This window comes from Juglans regia, chromosome 11 (assembly GCF_001411555.2).
Source record: "Juglans regia cultivar Chandler chromosome 11, Walnut 2.0, whole genome shotgun sequence".
NCBI classification, from domain to species: domain Eukaryota; kingdom Viridiplantae; phylum Streptophyta; class Magnoliopsida; order Fagales; family Juglandaceae; genus Juglans; species Juglans regia.
In genome coordinates this window covers 30,778,524-30,798,629 of record NC_049911.1, presented here as the reverse complement: position 1 = coordinate 30,798,629, position 20,106 = coordinate 30,778,524, and the positions used below count along the sequence as shown (strand labels likewise).

Here is a 20,106-nt window from a genome sequence, read left to right as displayed (position 1 = left end):
AACTTCTTCAGACCACACAAACGGAAGGCCCAGATCCCGTGCCACACACGACGGCTCGAGTATACTCTGTACGGAGTACCCCACAAAAACTCACGGGAAGGAGAGCACCGGTGAAAAGTCTGAAACAGCTGGCTTTCTATGGCGAACCGATCGCTCTTCGCCAGTCTTAAACGGTAAGACCAACCAGTTCGCATCTCTCTCTATCTCTCTCTCTGAAATATCTTTTCAGTTCTGAAAAACTGTATTGAACGCAGCATCAAACATCAATTGGGAGCAACAATTCATTGGGAGCAACAGTTCTCATCGCCGCTTGCACGATATGCCAGCGGCAAGGGCGACCTTAAGAGCGATATTTTGAAACTGAAACCCCCCAGAGGGAACGCCACCTCCTTGCTTCAAAATCATTTGGACCAGGGCCATAAGCTCTCGCTCTTGGAACTTCGACGCATCACCAGACAACTCCTGAAATATAAGCGCTATCACCACGCCCTTCAGGTCCCTGCTTCCTCTTAACACTGACTTCTTAAACTTTTTTGTTGTCCTTATTTTAATCAATTCTGCCCTTACACGTCTTGGTTATCTGTTATCAGTCAATAAAAAAAAATTTGAATTGATTTGGTTTTTGTTTCAAAATTAATTCCATAATGTTTCAATTCCAAGTATAGGTGGTGATGAAGTCACTAATAATGATGATGGTTATTGTTTTCAATAGGTAGTTCTTGGTATAATATAGATGTTGTTTGTTTAATACTACAGATCTTGACATGGATAGAAACACAGAACAGTTTCCGAGTGTCACCGGCCGATCATGCTGTAAAAGTGGATTTAATCATCAAAGTGCATGGTCTAAGAGAGGCTGAAGACTATTTTACACGTTTAACTGACACTGCTTCACGGAAAGCTTCCTGTATCCCTCTTCTTCATGGTTATGTCAAAGAGAGGGACACTGAAAAGGCAGAGCTTCTAATGGTGAAGCTGAATGAATTGGGGCTCATTGTGAACCCTCATGCTTTCAATGAAATGATGAAATTGTATATGGCCACATCTCAAGGAAAGAAAGTGTCCCTTGTGATCCAGCAAATGAAGTGGAACAATATACCTCGAAATGTTCTGTCCTACAACCTTTGGATGGTTGCGTGTGGTGAGGTATCGGGGGTCTCTTCGGCGGAAATGGTTTACAAAGAAATAGTGAATGATAAGACCGTACAAGTAGGATGGAGCACCCTTTCTACTTTAGCTAATGTTTACATAAAAGCAGGGCTTTTTGACAAAGCTATTTTGGTCCTCAAGAATGCTGAAAAGAAGCTATCTACACGTAACCGCCTTGGTTATTTCTTCCTCATTACACTGTATGCCTCTTTGAACAATAAGGAGGGAGTTATGAGGTTGTGGGAAGGTAGTAAGGCAGTAGGTGGGAGAATCACATGCGCCAATTATATGTGTGTACTATCATGTATGGTAAAGCTAGGCGATCTTGTAGAGGCCGAAAGAATTTTTGTGGAATGGGAATATAGTTGCCAGAGTTATGACATTAGAGTCTCCAATGTTCTTCTAGGTGCTTATGTACGGAGTGGAATGATAGACAAAGCTGAGTCATTACATCTCCGCACATTGGAGAGAGGCGGACGTCCAAATTATAAGACATGGGAGATACTCACAGAGGGATGGGTGAAAAGCCAGAACATGGAAAAAGCCATTAAGGCCGTGAAGAAAGGGTTTGCCATGTTGAAGCATTGTGATTGGAGGCCATCACACGATATTCTAATAGCCATGGTAGAACATTTTGAGGAGCATGGAAATCTTGAAGATGCCAATTGGTTCATTAGGCTTATCCATCGTTTTGGTCTTGCGAGTTTACCTTCTTATAAATCATTGCTCAGAATGCACCTTTGTGCTAGGAGACCAGCTTCTGACATCCTTAAAATGATGGAAAAGGACAAAATTGAGATGGATGATGAGACTTCTGCCCTTGTTCAAGCATTAAATGTGTAAGTAAAATCCTTTTTATGGATCAAGTCCTAAAGGCTTCTTGGAAAGATGCGGGATGTAGTTTCTTCTTTTTGAGGGAACAGATTTGGGCCAGACTTCAGGCCTCCCGGCAACATTACATGCTAGCTCAGTTGGTGGAGCTGTTGTAGCGAGTTGAGTAACTTACCTTTTGGCTTTGGCTTCCCCTTTTAGCGATAGTTGCCAAATGCTCTTGTAGTTCAGCCTGCCTTGCCTTCCTTTGAAGCAGCAATATCCCAGCCACTAATAACGGCTTGGCTCTTTGTTCGACCAGAATTAATATAATAAGACTAGTTGGGACTGTTTCTGAACTGAAAAGCTTTTCTCTTTTGGGATCGAAGATACAAGGGAGGAAGACTCGATGCGGAAAAGACGTACAGCTGAAGATTCACTGGAAGATGAAAGTATAACAGCTTATGAATGACATGCGAGGTCCCTTTATTTGCTGAGATTTGTTCTTTATTGTCTAGGTGAAGTAAATGTGTTTGATGCTGAAGGTCATTTAGAGTGCCCTGGTTATATGTGCAACAAAATTCGTGTAGATGTGGGAAGACAGATGCCACCTGGGCACTTTTTCTACAGGGAGAATCTGGCAAGCAACAGAAAATACATTTGAACTACTAGTTTTATATATTGCCTGTGGTCATTTTGTTGTATTGCAGCGTTGCATTTGTTGTTACAAGACATACAATATATTATTGCCAAGTAATTTTACAAATCTTATTCATCAAGTTTTGCCACTCGTGCATGTGTGATACTGAGATCAAGATTACACATTGTTGCATGCGATCTACCAACAATCATTCAGAGGCCATATGCAGGGACCGACCTGTAAAGCTTGTGCTCAGACATTTTTAGAGAAATAATATATAAGTGTGCTCGGAGATAGAAAGATTTCAAGTTGATGCAGCAGTCAAAATTTGTGAAAGCCCTTGATGTGCTCTAGCAATTTATCTTGAGGTGGCATGCATTCCTTAATAATAGGTCTCTGCATCAGACTATTTCCAAGTAATTTTGCAAATTTTTTTCATCAAGTTTTGCAACACGTTTACATGCATATGATACTGAGATCAAGATTACACATTATTGCATGCATGAGATCTACCAGACACCATATGATAAGTAATATCTAAGAATAATTGTGGTCAAAGATAGAAAGACTTCAAGTCGATGCAGAAGTCAAAATTTTGTGAAAGCCCTTGTTGTGCTCTATCAATTTGTCCAGAGGTGGCATGCATTCCTTGATAACAGGAACCTCAAGAAAATCTTTGAACCAAGCACTGAGTACAGGCATGGTCTCTGCATCAATCAAGTTTATGCCCACTATTTCCCCAGTCATTTGAGCCCAGCATCCAAGCCAACCGGCAGCAATATCCAGAAACCCTATTGTTTCACCTCCAAAGAAATGCTTCCCCTCGAGACCACTTTCTAGTGCCTTGAAAGTCTCCCGAACTTCTTTTGCAGCTCTCTTGTTCCTCCCCCTTTGTGGTGAACGCAGTCATGAGTGCTGGCACGCACTGAAAGAGCAGATTCACTAACGTTTTGGAGTTTGAAACATGAATTTTATATCATATTCACAAAAGTGGGATATAATATCATATGCAAAAAAGCCTACAAAATTGAATTTTGTCGATACTGAGAGGTAGTTTATTTTAATGCGAGCATCAAAATTTCTTTTACCTATTTCGTTTTATAAATGCATGAACATATTTGTGGCGGTGGAGTAGCATCTCCTCTTACCTTGTCATCGATGAATTTAGCCCAGAACCGTGCTTTGGCCCTTTCGTACGGATCTTGTGGAAGCAGAGGATTTTCTTTCCAAACTTCATCGATATATTCAATGATTACAAGTGACTCTGCCAGAGTTTTACCATGGTGAACAAGGACTGGAATCTTTTTATGAACGGGGTTGTACTGCAAGAGCAAGGGACTCTTGTTTGAGAGATCCTCTTCCACGTACTGGTACTCAATCCCTTTCAGCTTCAAAGCCCACTTTACTCTAATGGTATAAGGGCTCCCCCAAAGGCCAAAACCCGACTAACGTCACAGAGTTTTGCGCCATCCTTTATTTTTTAAATTTGTACAGTTCCTTCCACTTATTTATGCTTTGTTTCTCAATATCAGATTCATTTATCAACCAACCAAGCTGGCTGTTGGCGTTTTGAAACATCATGGTAACTAAATTTGACCGGCAACCAACAGACCCACCTATTTAGGGTACGTTTGGGTAGTGATAAGTGTTAAAAAGTTGTGTGAATGTTTGTGAATAGTAGAAAAAAAAATAATGAAAAAGTAATAATAAAATATTAAATAGTAATAAAAAATAGGTGAAAAGTAATGAATAGTAAAAAAGTAAGTAAAAAATAATAATAAAATAAAGAATAGTAGTGAGAGTACCACTTGCCAAACATAGCTCACTTTAGGAGGATCGGAAACAGTGCTTGGCACGTCCAAACCGATCATTCTTTGTTGTTTCGTCTCGTCTCGTCTCGTCTCATCTCATTATTATAATTTTTTTAAATTTATACATAAAATATAATAAATCGTTTAAATTTTTTAAATCTTAAAATAATAATAATATTAAAAAATAATATTCTAGCAGTGGAGGATAAAATACACAATCTACTAAAGACTAAACCCAACCCACCAAGCCACACTAGATGACAAAATAGAGAGAAAATAAATAGAAGACAGGAGTGACCATAGGTGCAGATGAGGGTGTCAAAAGGAAGTGGAAATGGAAATGATGCTCAGACACGCTAAGGGTCAGGCCCGACCGCCGCTGACAGACACGCAAAGAGACCAGTCACCTCTTGGCAGGCAGGCACACGCAATGGAGAGTCAAATAAAAGCAAAGGGCCAGTGGACCAAGGGGCAGATATTCTTCTTCTTCAAGCACTCAAGGAAGACATCTTCTCCAACGGAAAGAGCTCCAATTTTCTTTATACAGTAAGCAATGAGAATTCATGAGATATTGTAAACAAATATATCATCATAGATTTTCCCTCTCCAAATGCCCATTGACGTAGGTAACATATTAAACCACATAAATCTGTATATTCCTTTCTCTTATTTTCTCTGTACTTATTTTATATTTACCGTTATGAACGTACGTATCGATACTGTACTGTTATATCGAAATATTGTTGAGGGTTCTAAACAACACTAATCAAGGTCTAAGTCGATCAGTGGACCGGAAATGATTTTTTCTCTCATTCTGGCTTGTTGTATGATTCTTTCTGTATCAATATTAATAATATTTTATTTAACCTTAATCTTAAATTATTTTATCTCAATTTACTATTTAAAAGGCGTCTTATAAGAATCGTACAACCCATCATCGATCAAGTGGGAACAACTTTTTTATAAAATGAACCGGAAGAAAAGTCTGAAATGTAAGTGACTCTTCTTTCAATCCAATCTGTGAAAGTAATTATCAGATAGTGACATATACATGGAAGATTATGGCCACATGATGATGTTCCAAATCCACTTACGACAACTTTCCATGATTTTTTTCCCAGTCTAAATATACCTCCGATTCAACAATAAACATCCTAGTTTAATGACAAGCCTCCGGAGTCCAAAAACATTGCACCTCAGAATCTAGATGGAAAATTGCATCCAAGATCAGCAACTAACAGTGCCCAAATGTGCATCACTTTCTTTAGGAACAGAATATGTAGTAGGGCTGGGCTCCGACTCCGACGGAGTCAGAGTGCTCGTTTCCGACCTCCGACTCCGACAAGAGTCGGAGCCAAATTGGAGCTCCGACTCCGACTCCGAACTGGAGTCGGAGTCCGACTCCGATCGGAGGTCGGAGCTCCGACATAAGATCGGAGCTCGACGTGCGCTCGACTTCCGCTCGACCTGTCGCTCAAGCAGAATTCTTCCAGAGATGTTCGCTCGACTTCCGCTCGACATGTCGCTCGAGCCAATGTTCAATACAACGTGTGCTCGACTTGCGCTCGACACCTCGCTCGAGCGCAAGTGTTCAGTAAAAAAAATTTCAGAGTCGGAATCGGAGCTTCTTGGAGCTCCGACTCCGACTCCGAATAGATATTCGGAGCTACTCCGAATTCCGATGACTCCGACGAAGTCGGAGTCATAGTCGGAGTCGGAGCGGAAGTCAGACGGAATCAGAATTTTTGAAATTTTGCACACCCCTAATATGTAGTAATAAGGTAATAATTTTGTTTGGATTCAAATATTATTTTTAATATTATTATTATTTTAAAATTTAAAAAAATTGAATTATTTATTATATTTTATGTAATAATTTAAAAAAATTATACTAATGAGATGAGTTGAGTTGAGGTGAGGTGAGTTTCAAATTCAAACAACAGCTTGTTATTGTGTACAGACAAATCATGTGTTGAAGTATTGTAACTTGTAACCAAAATAAATTAGATTACTATGCAAAATCCCATACTATGATTTTTATATTTGAATGGATAAATTTTATTTAATTTATTATATAATTAAACTAATGACAGTGCTCTAAAAATACCAAATCAAGCAACGCATTATGAAAGAAAAATTCTAAATACTATATTATCATTCCACTTTCATATCACTAAATAAGATGTGACCTATTTATCACCATTAAATGATTATTATTATATATTTATTTATCATTTAATAGTGATGAATGTGTTATATATTACTTAATATGATTAAAATATGATAAGAATGTGGTGTATAGCATTACTCAAACCGAATCGATTGAAATTCATGTTAAATTTAGCAAACTTGATTAGTTTAACCCTAATCACATTTCTTATAAACTAAGCAATAACAATTAGCAAACTTACCTCTAACTAAGTAATCCTAAAAGAGTAGATCATGTGATAAATAATAAACGACGTGCTGCTTTCACTTTATCGCAATATATCTCTATAAAGAATAATGATAAGAATAATGATAAGGTTATTATCTTATTACTACTTATCTATTATTATTTTTATATTAAATTTGTTTAATTTATTATTTTACTCAATGATTAAGAAAGTGAGTATTAGTAAAGTTATATATTTTATTAATCAAGTTTAATTTTACTAATTTAAATTGACATAATATCTCTATAAAATAAAAAAATATTTAAAAAATAATTTATACATAATATTTTTTACAACACTTTACATAATTATATTTTAAATAATAAATATTTTTATAAAATATCTTATAAAAATAACATAATTTTATAAAAATATTCTCATTTTATAATATTATTATATAATATATTATACAATATATTATGTTTATATCATTACTCAAAATATTTTACGATAATAATTATTGAGAACCATTTTCTGCAACCTTTCACCCACTTGTCATAAAATTACACGCGTCGGTAGCTCTGTGTGGATTTCCCCAAGTGCCAGATCCCGGCACTCTGTTGTTTCCGCACCCAATCATCGGAGTTTTGGCTTAAATAAAGGACACGTGGGTTACGTAAATACTAAATAGCCAGCCAAAGTGCCAAACCCCAAAAAAAGACCCCTCTCCGTCTCACTCTCTCTCTTACCACCCTGTCGGATATTTCTAGGGTTTCTTTCTTCATCGCTTCGGATTCGCCCATTTCGTTTCCGATTATCTCTATCAATCTGAGGTTTCTATATCTTTTAGATCTTGTGGATCCTATCTATGATTCTGGTTTCTGAAAGTCACAAGGAGCATTGGCTCTGGGCCAAGGTTTGTTCTTTTCCCTGATACTCTGGCCACCCTTGATTTCTTTGCCAATATTCGTAGATTAGTCGGAAAGCTATTGTAAATCGGCGTTTTTTTTTAATATACGTTCTGTTGTTTACCGTGAAAGCGCGATAAATTCCAAGAAACTATATTGTGTTATCCAACCCAAATAAAAGTGCAATTCGAACAAAATAAAAGTGAGTTCTTTTAATTTCCACTTTCTAGAGAACTTATCACCGTGTTTTGAGTTTTCTTCTATGGAAATTTTGGATGATGTATGGAAATAATTATTGTTCTTATGATCTTTTTCTTCAGTGTTTTCTGAAACAAAGGGTATGATTATCCAAAACTCGATTTCGCTGATCAATTTTTTCTTTCTTTCTTTTTTTGGTCAGGGAAAGGACCCATAATCTGTTCATCAGAACAAGAAAGAAGAAGAAAAGTAGGGTGTATTTGTTCAACAAAAATAGATTTTTTGTTGATTTTTGGAACTCCGATGTAGTAAGGGGGTTTTAGATAATAGTGTCAGTTACTCCGACTTAATGAGGAAGAAGAGGAAAGGTAGCGAAACTGATGCGAGCTCAAATTTACCTGCCAATTTAACATCAACACATGATTCACAACCATCGAATTTTACCTCTCATTTTTCGCTAGAAGATTTTACGAGGTTGAACAAGAGGTGCAAAGAAGATGGTGATATTGAATCCATTGTTTCTTGTAAAAGCAGGCTCGCAGGTATTGCCACTGCTCCACCATGTGGGACTTCGTCTTTGGTCCCATCAGGGAGAGGTCTAAAGAGGAAGATAGGTTGTTTAGATGTTGCCACTCAAATGGGCAGGAAGAATAAGATTGAGGATGATTATGTTTTGGGTGCCACAATCGGGCAAGGCAAGTTTGGGTCTGTTTGTTTGTGTCAATCTAGGTTTAGTGGAGTAGAATATGCATGCAAGACTTTGCGAAAGGGTGAGGAAACAGTTCATAGGGAGGTAGAGATAATGCAGCACTTGTCTGGTCATCCTGGGGTTGTGACATTGCAGGCTGTGTACGAGGAGTCTGACTGTTTTCATCTTGTGATGGAGCTGTGCTCCGGGGGATGTTTGATCAATCAGATGGCCCAAGAGGTCCAGTATTTGGAGCAGCATGCAGCCAATATTTTCAAGGAAGTGATGTTGGTTATCAAATATTGTCATGATATGGGAGTTGTGCATAGAGATGTAAAACCTGAGAATATTCTTCTAACAACTTTAGGAAAGATAAAGCTTGCTGATTTTGGCCTGGCCACAAGAATTTATAACGGTAAGTTTTGAATACCTGTTCTGAAGAACTGTTTATTTTGTTCCCTTTTAGTTAATTTCTTCACCTGAATATGTAAATTTATTTATTATTTTAGTGTTTTCAATGAAATGATTTTTACTTGTTAAAATAGAAATTCTTCACCTGAATATGTACTATGTAGCATCTCGGGCATATAGTTTGAATGATAGTATCTTTATAAATGCTACACACCTATATAAAAAATTTATGCTTCTTAACCAAATAAAAAATTTCTAAATGTATCCATTCCCAAGCACATGAAAACACAGAGGTTAAGGGTGGGGTGAAGGAGTTTATGATAATAGATAAGTCATAAAATACTAATCAAAAGAGATTGTCTCGGCTGTGTTCAGATCATTGGCCTATCATACTGGATTGTGGTGGAATTCAAAGAAGACGTCGGTACTTTAAGTTTGAAAACATGTGGCTGAAAACGGAAGGTTTTATGGATAGGGTCAGACAGTGGTGGTCATCTTATCAGATCCAGGGTACTCCCAATTTCATGTTTGCGAGTAAATTGAAAGCTCTAAAACAAGACTTAAAGTTTTGGAATCGTCAGTCTTTTGGGGACATTGGGGAACACAAGAAATGCAATACAAGGGAGATTCAGGATCTGGAAAGGGTACGAGAGTCTAGGACCTTAACATAGGAGGAATTGGCTCTAAAGGTAATGTTGGTTGCAGATAAAAGTCGAGAGCGTTATGGTTGAAGGAAGTGACCGTTGTACTAAGAGCATTAGCATTGGTTTCTCTATATGCATCTTCAAAATTACATCTTTTGAAGATTTATTTTGCATATCAAGAAAAATCCTCACATTGAATTATGCATCTCTGAACTAAATAATAATAAAATATTATTTTTAATTTTTTTTCTTAAAATTATTATTTTTTATATATTTTACAATTAGCACCATGTGCTTAAAAATACAACTTCCATATATCTAAATCTTACCAATTTCATATATCAAAATGACTAATTTTATCAATAAATATTGATATGTACTAAAAAACAGTTTATATCATTAACTTAATACAAATTTCATATATCAAAATCATCTGAATACAAATTTCACAAAATTGATTTTGATGGGTAGGAGAGAGAAAAACATTAAAAATAATGTTTTGAGAGTGAATAGTGCTTCTTCAAGTTTGAATAAGTACTATTCATAGCTATGTAAAAATTTAGAGATGCATAAGTCAATGTAGATGAATTTAAAGACATTATATAAATATGAAGATGAAGATAAAGATGAATAAGCCATTACTAGTGCTCTAAGTTTTTCCACAGGGTAGCCAATTTTCATAGGAGATCTAATAATATTGAGTCGTTGGAGATTGATGGGGCAGAATGTAAGGATGAGCAGAGGATTAATGATCATGTAGTTGGTTTTTTTGAATAGTTACTTATTGAGTAGGAGGGTTGGCGGCCTAAGCCCGATGGGCTAGTTTTTTACTCTATTGGGTCTATGGATGGCATCCGCTTGGAGAGCCTTTTGAGGAGGTCGAGGTTTTTGAAGTGGTGAGGAAAATGGCTAAAGATAAGGCTCCGGGTCCCAATGAGTTTTCTATGGGTTTCTTTCAAGCATGCTGGGATGTATTAAAGGATGATCTCATGAAGGTGTTCCAGGGGTTTCATTCGGCTGGATAATTTGAGAAAAGCCTAAACGCCACTTTCCTAGCTTTGATACCGAAAACAGTTGGGGCTTCGGAGATTAGGGAGTTCCAACTCATTAGTCTTGTAAATGGGGTTTACAAAATCCTTTCCAAGGTACTTGTGAATCGCCTTAGTGAGGTAGTGGGAAAGATAATCTCAAGCCCCAAAATGTTTTTGTAAATGATAGACAGATTTTAGATACGTTCCTTATTGCAAATGAATGTCTGGACAATAGACTGAAAGCTGACACTACAAGGATTATATGCAAGTTAGACATGGAGAAGGCGTATGACCACGTTAATTGGGATTTTCTACTCGATCTTCTTGGGAGGTGTGGTTTTGGGGAGAGATGGAGGTCATGGATCCGTTGGTGTATATCTATGGTGAAATTCTCAGTTATGATAAATGGAAGCCCAACAGGTTTTTTTCACAGCACACGAGGTCTAAGACAAGGCGATTCGTTGTACCTATTACTCTTTGTTATTGTAATGGAGGCTTTGAGCATAATGACCTCAACCTTGGTTGTTAATGGGCGTGTGACTGGTTACTCGATTGGATTCCCGGGTGGGGGACTTATTAATATTTCGCATTTATTGTTTGCAGATGGCACTCTTATCTTCTATGAGGCTGACCATGATCAAGTTCGAGTTTTGAAGGCCCTTCTACTTTGTTTTGAAGCAGCTTCTGGGTTGAAAGTGAACCTGGAAAAATCAAAGATGGTGCCTATTGCCTATTGGAGGTGTTCAGCGTATAAGACAGTTGGCTAATATTTTGGGGTGTAAGATTGCCTCACTCCTTATGACATATCTTGGTCTTCCGTTGGGAGTTGTCTCGAGAGCGGTTTCATTATGGGATACAGTGATTGAGAAAGTAGAACGTCAACTAGCAGGCTGGAAGAGAATGTACCTATCAAAAGGTGGCAGGATTACTCTGATAAAGAGTACGTTATCTAACCTGCCGACATATTTTCTATCCTCGTTCCCTATTCCAGCAAGTGTGGCACTTATTGAGAAATTACAACGATATTTCTTGTGGGGTGAAATAGATGAGGAGTTTAAATTTCACTTAGTTAGGTGGGAGAAGGTATGTCGTCCTCTCTCTAATGGTGGTTTGGGCATTAGAAGTTTGAGAATTTTTAATCGTGCGTTACTTGGAAAATGGCTATGGAGATACCATAAAGAACCAGAAGCTTTATGGAAGTTGGTGATTGAGAGTAAATATAGTGGCTCATGGGGAGGTTGATGTACCAATGAAGGATGGGGGGTTTTCTCTCGCCACACAAGATTTTGTCTAGGATATGGGGCTAGGATCAAATTCTGGTTTGATACTTGGTGTGGTAACTATGCTTTAAAGGACCTATTTGCTGTTCTCTTTAGGGTTGCAAGTGCCAAGGATGTCTCAGTGGTGGAAGTCATGGTGATAATGGGAGAATAGATCCAGTGGAACATCAATTTTAGCTAGGCAGCTCATGATTGGGAATTTGACAGTTTTGCAGCTTTTTTTAGCCTCTTGTATTCACTTAAACCGAGTAACCAGCGTGCTGATTTATTGTGGTGGATATCTACAAGTAAAGGTATGTTCTCGGTTTGCTCGTTTTATAAGTCCTTGACACAAGAGCTTCCAACTCAGTTCCCTTGGAAAAGGATTTGGAGACATAAGACACCTCTCAAAGCAGCATTTTTTGTGTGGACTGCTTCCTTGGGCAAGATCCTCACAACGAATAATTTGAGGAGATGGAGGGTGATCATCGCAGATTGGTGTTGTATGTGTAGGAACGAGGGTGAATCAGTGGACCATCTTCTACTACATTGTGAGGTAGCTTGAGGGATATGGAATGAGGTATTTAGTAGGCTAGACTTGGGTTGGGTTATGCCCGAGACAGTAGTGGCGATGTTGGCCAGTTGGATAGACATGAGAGGTAATCAACAGATTAAGGTTGTATGGAAGATGCTTCCTATTTGCATCATGTGGTGTGTGTGGCGGGAGCGCAATGAACTGGCGTTTGAGGACAAGGAGAGATCGATGGAGGAACTTAAAGCTTTCTTCTTTAGAACTCTTTGTACTTGGGCCATTGCCGTTAATTTTAATGGCCAAGATTTCCTTGTATCTATTGCTCCTACGTAGTTAGGGCATTCTTTGTACTGAACATGACTTTTGCATATTCTTTTATTAATATACTTTTACTTATAAAATAAAATAAAATACTAATCAAGGAAGGGAAGGTTATCCCCATTTCGTACCCTTTCATTTACCGTTTGAATAAATGAAGTATTAGGATTTTGTGTGGCTCCGATCATTTGTGTCATGTCCTGTTTGTGTAACAAGAGCAAGAAAAATCGTGAAAAAAAAAAAAACGGATGGCATCAATTTGAGATTCTAAAAAGAATGGTTTGATTCTTTTTCTATGATGTGCCTGGTTATATATTGGTTTGTATACGATAAAAATATTCTACAAAAATGAGCATATGTTTATAATTCTTTTTAAGTACCACTTATATTGATGGTGCTGTGTTCTATCCTCCTGTGGGTAGTTTTTTTTTTTCCTGCTTAAACGTGACCAAGCAATTAGTAGATTTCCTTGGTTTTCTTGTAATTAAAATTGCCTCTCATATACATTGCTTGGGTATCTGTGAAAGCTTTGTCAGCTTGCTGATGAAATTGAGACCATTACAATAATGCAGGCCAGAGCTTGACTGGATTAGCGGGAAGTCCAGCTTATGTTGCCCCAGAAGTTCTATTTGGAAAGTACTCTGAGAAGGTCGATATTTGGAGTGCTGGTGTCCTCCTCCATGCTCTCTTGGTTGGTGTTCTTCCGTTTCGTGGACATTCCAAAGAAGTGATTTTTGAAGCAATTAAGAATGACAACCTTGATTTCCACAGTGGGGTATGGGAGTCAATATCAAAACCTGCACGGGATCTAATTGGTAGAATGTTAACAAGGGATGTTTCAGTGAGGATAAATGCAGATGAAGTATTAAGTAAGTTTGTGATGCTATGTTTTTTAGACATTAATCATAGGAAACTTTTTAATTTGGTCTATGCTAACTGCTCTATTTATCTTTTCCCTTTTACCTTTCATATGGAAATAATCTGCAAAATATTGGCTATTTTGCAAAATGTCGTAAAACAAAGTTTCTCCAAATGCTTTTTCTGTTTCTTTCTTTGATGTGCGTTGCTGGTCAGTCCATCACCAAAGGTCGTGTTATAGATCTGCTTGCCTTGGCCCATATTCTTTTATTTGCTTCTTAGTGTCAACATTTTAACATACTTGAGAAGGTCTTGTTTATGTGTTTCTAAATAATTTGTAATACCTAGTCTGTTTTTGGACTGAATGATGGCCAACATCCGGATGTGTCGTGATTCTTCTGAAATTAATTTTCTATTTACTGAGATTCAAATTGGTGTTGCTTCAGGGCATCCATGGTTATTGTTCTACACATCGACAACACCCAAGACTCTACCCCTTAAATTGAGATCAAAGAACCATATGGGAGCATCTAGCCAGCAACGTGTCGTTGCAACTGGATTAATGACACCTGGATTGAAGTCAGAAGGAAATAGGATATGTAGTGGCTCTCTTAGTGAGGGTTCAAGTCCTCTCTCATCATTTGAAAGTTGCAGATCAGAGGATCAGGATGATCTTGGTTTGGTTGATGCCCTTGCCACCGCAATCTCACATGTTAGGATTTCAGGACCAAAGAGGACTAGACTGTGTAGTTCTACAGGCCCGATTGAGCAGCAGATTTCATCTAACATTAAGGCTAACAATCTTTGCAAAGCATTTTGATGCTGCCGAGACTGTGACACCACTGATATCACCATCTCCGATAGTCCGATGTTTTTATCATGGGGATTTCAAATTAACATGACTTGGTGTCAAAGATGATAGAAGTTGAGGTAACCAGATCGAAATCACAACTTCGGTGTTGATCCTCATCCATATTAGTTTGAGATTCATAGCAATTCTTCTTTGTTTTCTAATTTGACTTAATAATGTTTCTAATATACGAACTGACACACTCAATGTACAGGGTATGTAAATTAGATTTGTCGTGTTCAATTATTTGATTTGTTCTCGCGGAGTGGGCAAAATACAGTAGTTTGTTTTTCCCGCTTTGTTAAAAATTGTATTAGTTCTCTACTTGAAAAAAAAAATATGGGTGTACTTTGCACTAAAGATGTTCTCAAGGTGGTTGATTGTGTTGTGGGTTTTCAATGGTGTGAAGCTACATTTTTCACCCACAAGTTATCACATGTTTTCAATACTGTGTCCACAATGATCAATAAGTTTCGATTCACGCTTCAAACTGCCTATAATTTTTAGGTTGCGCTTTCGGATACGAGTTAATTGACAAGATGACAACGTATCAGAAATTGCAAAAAATTCTTCGATCTCAAAATTGATTTGCGCAAAATATAGTGACAGCTTCCAATCAGTATTATCTGTATCCCCAATGTTTATTAGACTTTCAGTGTCAAAGACCTTGTTATTCTGAGTAACCCTTGCTGCCATCTGCCTTCATGTGTGAAATAGCTCTTGAAATTTCAACGCATCTGTATGTCCGTGTCTTGCTCCCCCACTTGCGTTTGTTTAATGCTGGATGCATTCGAAGTGAACCACCGTTAATGGCGGATCCCAACACACATCTCTAAAAAACGTTCTCTCCCAACATTGTCCTTCATAAGAACCGTTGACCAAAGTAGAGAATTCGATATTTTGTTTATTATATTTGTTTTTAACTTCATTATTGTCTATGCCAAGTACGTGGAATAAAAAATTTATGCTAGCGATATCAATTGCAGACCATTTCAAGTCGCAAACACCAAAATGTATCCCACTCCCCACCAAAATAAGAACTAGATAAAGAGCAACTCTCACTTTGAGCTAGCTGATGGATGGGGAAGAAGCCGCAAAGCCTTACCCAAAAGGACGAGTTCAGTCTACTCAACCAAGCTCATTATAGGCGTCTTTCTACTGCTTATTGTAGGTCTTCTTCTTCGCCCTCTGCTGCTTCGTGGAAATGGAGAGGAATGGTACTTGGTACCAACCAAGTTCGGAATCCCTCCAATATAACGAACACTCTTGCCTCAAAGCTCCGAGACTCGGTTACTTTCCTCCCCTTGAAAGATCTCAGATATGCTGAAAAAGCTATGACAGGGAACACGTGGTTTATGAGCTCCTTGAATGATACCTACGAGAAAACCGAAGCAGAGCACCTGTACTTCCCTTCACAAACATCCAAGGGAAGACTTCCGTGCATTAAGGGTCACAACTCTGCCGGTGGCTCCAAAAATTCGTACGCCCTGGCATGGCCAGAAAGTCTTCCGGAATCTGCAGTGTTCATGAAGGGCTTGACCTTTGTGTCAGACACTATGACTATGTAAATTTATGGCATGGGATGTGCGCTGTGGCTCCATTTGTTGGTTGGCCCATAAAAAATGGCTGCTTGAGACCAACAAGATGGGTGCTGTTTCATTGGGGTGAGCTCAGGCATAGAATGGGATCATGGCTTCAGAACCTAATGCAAGCAAACTTTAGGGAAGTTCCGGTCGAAGAACTCAAGAATGGTGATGGACCTTACTGTTTCGAGAAGGCAGTGGTGATGAGACATAATTTGGGGAGCATGGGGAAGGAGAAGAGGCTTCAGGTTTTCGATTTATTGAGATGTAAAGCAAGAGGTTTTTGCAGCATAAACCCGGTTGGTAGGGAAAGAGAAGTCAATGAAAAATGGGAGCCAATCATAAGGCTAACTTTGCTAATGAGGAGAGGTTCGAGATCATTCAAGAATGCAACTGCGGTGATCGACATATTCGCTAGGGAGTGTGCAAGGGTGGAGGGATGCTTGCTGAAGGTAGCTCAGTCAGAAGATCTAAGCTTCTGTGACCAGGTTTGTCTTTTCTTTTTTGTAGGCTCTTGCATGTTTCATTTTCTGCCCTTTCAGCTAATGATCTACTTAGAAAGAAACAAATCATGATGTCAATAGCGAAACTACTTGAGTGATAATCCTCTTATTAAGCAAAATAATATCAATATATAGTAGAGAGACCTGAAGTAATGGCATAAACAAAAGCTAGATGGCAATTGGTGCAAGTACCAAACAATCTTCTGAGAAATGTGTCAAAAACTGATGTTTCATTCAGGTGAGAGTTATGAGTCATCGTTGCATCGCCTCATGGAGCTCAGCTAACAAATATGCTCTTCATGGATAGAAGTAGCAGCATAATGGAATTTTCCCCCAAAGATGGTTGGAACACGCAGGCATAGGCCAGTATGTACATCACTGGATGGCAGATCTATCTGGGATGAAACACCAGGGTGCCTGGTGTGAACCAAAAGGCGAAAAGCAATGCCCATTTCCCCAACAAGGTCCGAGCTGCTTTGACTTCTACAAAAATGGACGAGTTGGTCACAACGAAACCTTCTTTGAAGAGTGGACAAGAAACGTACTCAAACAAGTCAGACTAAGCAAGTTGGATCAAGCCACCAAGATTGCACCACTGAAATCAAGCGCTTGTCTTTGCTAGTTGTCATTTCCCGTCTTACAGACTTGAGGAGTACTCAATTGTGACATTGGTTTCTTTTGATTTAGAGATCAAACGATTCCTTCTATGTGAAAAATATAGAGACGATTGTAAGAATAATAAAAATCATTTTTCAGCATTAGACAACCGATAAAAAGTAGAGTAAATTTTACCAGTAAAACATAATTTGTTATCAGCTGCCATTGCACAACTAAAGAGAGACTCTTACAAATGGATAAGTGAACGCTTTCTTTTATATGAAGACCATGTCTCAAAAAACCAGACACACGGCATACTACCATCAAATTCAATAAGAACTAATATAACCTCTCTTTCTTTTACATCTAAAATTAGTGTTCTAAAAAACAAGTAAAAGATGTCACGCCTTTCAAGTCCCAAGACCATGTCAAAAGGCTTTACAACAGAACCAGCGTATAAACCCTTCATTGGAAGTTCTTTGATGGGGCAATTCCACAGCAGGACCGCTGATCCTCATTTTCTGGACATCTTGGACCAGAAGTAAACCACGAAGAAGCAAATTAGAGCAAAAACAACCACATGAACAATATGATTTCCGCCATTCTGGATGATGCTTTTGTTCAGTCTCCTCAGATTGTTCTTGACCCCTGCTTGCGCTTTGATTACTGTCAATTGCTGCAATGAACCAGATTAAGGAATGACTCGAATCGCTTTTCTAACTTTTTTCTGTCGGGAAGAAAATGAATGTAAAATGCTACCATCTATTTAATGGCAAAAGCAAACATGAAATTCCAAAGATGTATCAGAAACAAGTTAATCCAAAAACTTACTTGTTTTTCTTGAAGATAGAGAGTAACTACACATGGTAAAATAGCACACAATTCTCATCAGTTTAATTATTTTGTATAGCCGTAATAGCAAAACACATTTTTTGGTAATCATAACAATTACTGTTAAATTTCTTCTTCCTATCAATTATCTCCAAAGTTACAAATCTTAGATAATAGATGCCTGCACTTCTTTTAAACAGTTTTGCATCCCGATTTGCTGATATTAAGAATATTATCTAATAGCCTCGTTCAATTCAAAAACTAACTAATTAAAGTAATAGTTCCTCAACAGAATTCAGTATATCCTCACAGTAACGACTAAGAGCTGACCACAAATCATAAGGAACTGTTGTGTGAAAAGGAATTTGAATTTAATGGTGTACCAGCTGATTGAGAAAATCTTGTTGAAATCTTGCTTCTGTCCCTATTTCCTCAGCAACCTGAACCACAATACTAGAAATTAAGAGACACGGAGGGCACAAAATAAAATCTAAAAAGTGAACAATCGGATTGCTGAGGTTAATAAAAACAAAACTGTATATACCAACAATAAACTGCATGCAAACAAAACAATTATTGGAGGAAAAACATGCAATGAGAAGTATAATGAGTTATAGCAACAAATCTCATACTTCATTCTAACAGGTTGATTAGACACAACACCAATTTAAGGTTGAATCTCTGAACAAACACAATTCGAGAAGGTAGGTGGTCAAAACCACATTTAGATGAGTCAGAAATCAACATTGATCGAGAAAGCATGGAATGAATAACGTATGGAGACCTACCATTCAAGAAGATAGGTTTTCATAGGAAGTATTGAAGAGTAGGAATTACTTTTAAATCGGAAAAAGATAATCTCATTAATGCAATATTATCATAATCTAACATTTAAAACTAGAAATCTGTAACAACACTCTAAAAAAAAAAACATGCATATTTATAATTGTTAATGAGTTCAACCTACAGAATGAAGCTACCACGAGAGAAGCATTTCAAACCCTCAAATACTTGCTAACGTGGAAGTAACCACAAAACTAAATGAGTTCGTCATTTACTTTTAGGTGGTGCAGTGAAAATGATAAAAAAGATGCGGATGTTCATAATTAGTGCTCTTTGTATCTCTCAGTGAAAATTTCATTCCTCATAGTAGTGCGCATGGCACTTAGAAGACCCCAACAAAACAGGAATTCTTGGTGGTTGCAATATACTTGGGAACGAGCAATTACAAAGAGCAAATACACCTTGTAAAATTCGGATATACACATAGATATCCATCTTGTCCCCTAATAAACATTATTAACCCCATTATTTATGTTGTATCTATTTGTTTCCTTTCACGATCTCAATCAATGTCTTTATGCACCCAATTTCATAAATGATTCAGAAAAAGCATATAAAAAAAGTTAAGAAATTTGAAAATGGAGGGTCATACATGTCTTAATTTTCTGACTTGGCTACGGAGACCCGTGATCTCGTCATCGAAATCTGCGTGCATCGGATCGATCCGTAACTGAATTTCATCAGAACTAGCCACCGGTCTCGTGCTAAGGCCCTCTCTGCAAACCCAATAATACATAGCACTTTTACAAACATAGTCATCGTTAACAATAATCATCCAATTAAAAAAAAAGATGAAAACCCTGCAATATGACTGTCCGCTCTTGCGAAATAACCGGGCCCAAAATTTCAAAACTAGAGAAGCATCAAGTGGAAATCAAAGCACCTTGATCGGTAAGGGGCAGCACCACCGTGAAAAGAACCGCCAGTATTGGACGCCATGGAAGGAGAAGAAGGAGAAGAAGAGGTAGAAGCGAAAAATGGAAATCCAAAAACGAAGAGAGGACGGCAGTATGGAATCGCGGGCGTGAAATTCAACCAAATAACGCCAGCGAATTTAGGAGACGCTTTGATAATGGAAGGGCGGGTCTCGCTGGCAGTCGCTGCTAACGCTACGCGATTTGGGCGACTTGGAAATTTACCTTACGGCAACTGTCGACGAATGATGATGTTGTCGGAAGAGCAATCCACCTTTGGTTTTCAAAATTAAATCAAAAGATAAAAGGAAACAATTAAAAAATAACTTTATTATTATTAAGTTGTCTACAGT

At 37.9% G+C, this 20,106-nt stretch overlaps 5 protein-coding genes across 5 annotated transcripts; 3 read left to right on the top strand and 2 right to left on the bottom strand.

Moving 5' to 3' along the window:
- Positions 1–14: 14 nt before the first annotated feature.
- On the top strand, positions 15–2,736 carry LOC108984759 (pentatricopeptide repeat-containing protein At5g27460). Its single transcript, XM_018956811.2, has 3 exons — positions 15–173; positions 255–495; positions 757–2,736. The coding sequence occupies exons 1-3, from the start codon at positions 139–141 to the stop codon at positions 1,990–1,992; spliced, it is 1,512 nt and encodes a 503-aa protein (XP_018812356.2). The 5' UTR covers positions 15–138; the 3' UTR covers positions 1,993–2,736.
- Positions 2,737–2,812: 76 nt separating this feature from the next.
- LOC108984756 (glutathione transferase GST 23-like) lies at positions 2,813–4,069 on the bottom strand. The gene is given in 4 exon segments (XM_035695366.1): positions 2,813–3,473; positions 3,475–3,524; positions 3,748–4,035; positions 4,037–4,069. Coding segments are annotated over 4 exon segments (675 nt in total). The 3' UTR covers positions 2,813–3,169.
- Positions 4,070–7,470: 3,401 nt separating this feature from the next.
- Positions 7,471–14,757, top strand: LOC108984758 (serine/threonine-protein kinase PEPKR2). The gene is made up of 4 exons (XM_018956809.2): positions 7,471–7,701; positions 8,094–8,994; positions 13,347–13,643; positions 14,079–14,757. Exons 2-4 carry the CDS (start codon positions 8,241–8,243, stop codon positions 14,450–14,452), a joined length of 1,425 nt encoding a protein of 474 aa, XP_018812354.1. The 5' UTR covers positions 7,471–7,701; positions 8,094–8,240; the 3' UTR covers positions 14,453–14,757.
- Positions 14,758–15,427: 670 nt separating this feature from the next.
- LOC108984760 lies at positions 15,428–17,346 on the top strand. The gene is made up of 2 exons (XM_018956812.2): positions 15,428–16,553; positions 16,807–17,346. Exons 1-2 carry the CDS (start codon positions 15,975–15,977, stop codon positions 16,873–16,875), a joined length of 648 nt encoding a protein of 215 aa, XP_018812357.2. The 5' UTR covers positions 15,428–15,974; the 3' UTR covers positions 16,876–17,346.
- Positions 17,347–17,423: 77 nt separating this feature from the next.
- Positions 17,424–20,077, bottom strand: LOC108984761 (bet1-like protein At4g14600). Its single transcript, XM_018956813.2, has 4 exons — positions 19,723–20,077; positions 19,432–19,555; positions 18,380–18,436; positions 17,424–17,841 (listed from the first exon to the last, which is right to left on the bottom strand). Exons 1-4 carry the CDS (start codon positions 19,776–19,778, stop codon positions 17,680–17,682), a joined length of 399 nt encoding a protein of 132 aa, XP_018812358.1. The 5' UTR covers positions 19,779–20,077; the 3' UTR covers positions 17,424–17,679.
- Between the last annotated feature and the right edge of the window lie 29 nt (positions 20,078–20,106).

Excerpts from the sequence above, each read along its gene's own strand:
- LOC108984759 (XM_018956811.2), top strand. The coding sequence starts at position 139 with ATGGCGAACCGATCGCTCTTCGCCAGTCTTAAACG. Across the intron at positions 174-254 it reads CTCTTCGCCAGTCTTAAACG|CATCAAACATCAATTGGGAG; the intron begins GTAAGACCAACC and ends TATTGAACGCAG. Across the intron at positions 496-756 it reads GCTATCACCACGCCCTTCAG|ATCTTGACATGGATAGAAAC; the intron begins GTCCCTGCTTCC and ends TTAATACTACAG.
- LOC108984758 (XM_018956809.2), top strand. The coding sequence starts at position 8,241 with ATGAGGAAGAAGAGGAAAGGTAGCGAAACTGATGCGAGCTCAAATTTA. Across the intron at positions 8,995-13,346 it reads GGCCACAAGAATTTATAACG|GCCAGAGCTTGACTGGATTA; the intron begins GTAAGTTTTGAA and ends ACAATAATGCAG. Across the intron at positions 13,644-14,078 it reads AAATGCAGATGAAGTATTAA|GGCATCCATGGTTATTGTTC; the intron begins GTAAGTTTGTGA and ends GTGTTGCTTCAG.
- LOC108984760 (XM_018956812.2), top strand. The coding sequence starts at position 15,975 with ATGGCCAGAAAGTCTTCCGGAATCTGCAGTGTTCATGAAGGGCTTGAC. Across the intron at positions 16,554-16,806 it reads ATCTAAGCTTCTGTGACCAG|GTGAGAGTTATGAGTCATCG; the intron begins GTTTGTCTTTTC and ends TGTTTCATTCAG.
- LOC108984761 (XM_018956813.2), bottom strand. The coding sequence starts at position 19,778 with ATGGCGTCCAATACTGGCGGTTCTTTTCACGGTGGTGCTGCCCCTTAC. Across the intron at positions 18,437-19,431 it reads AAGTCAGAAAATTAAGACAT|GTTGCTGAGGAAATAGGGAC; the intron begins GTATGACCCTCC and ends ATTGTGGTTCAG. Across the intron at positions 17,842-18,379 it reads AAGATTTTCTCAATCAGCTG|CAATTGACAGTAATCAAAGC; the intron begins GTACACCATTAA and ends GGTTCATTGCAG.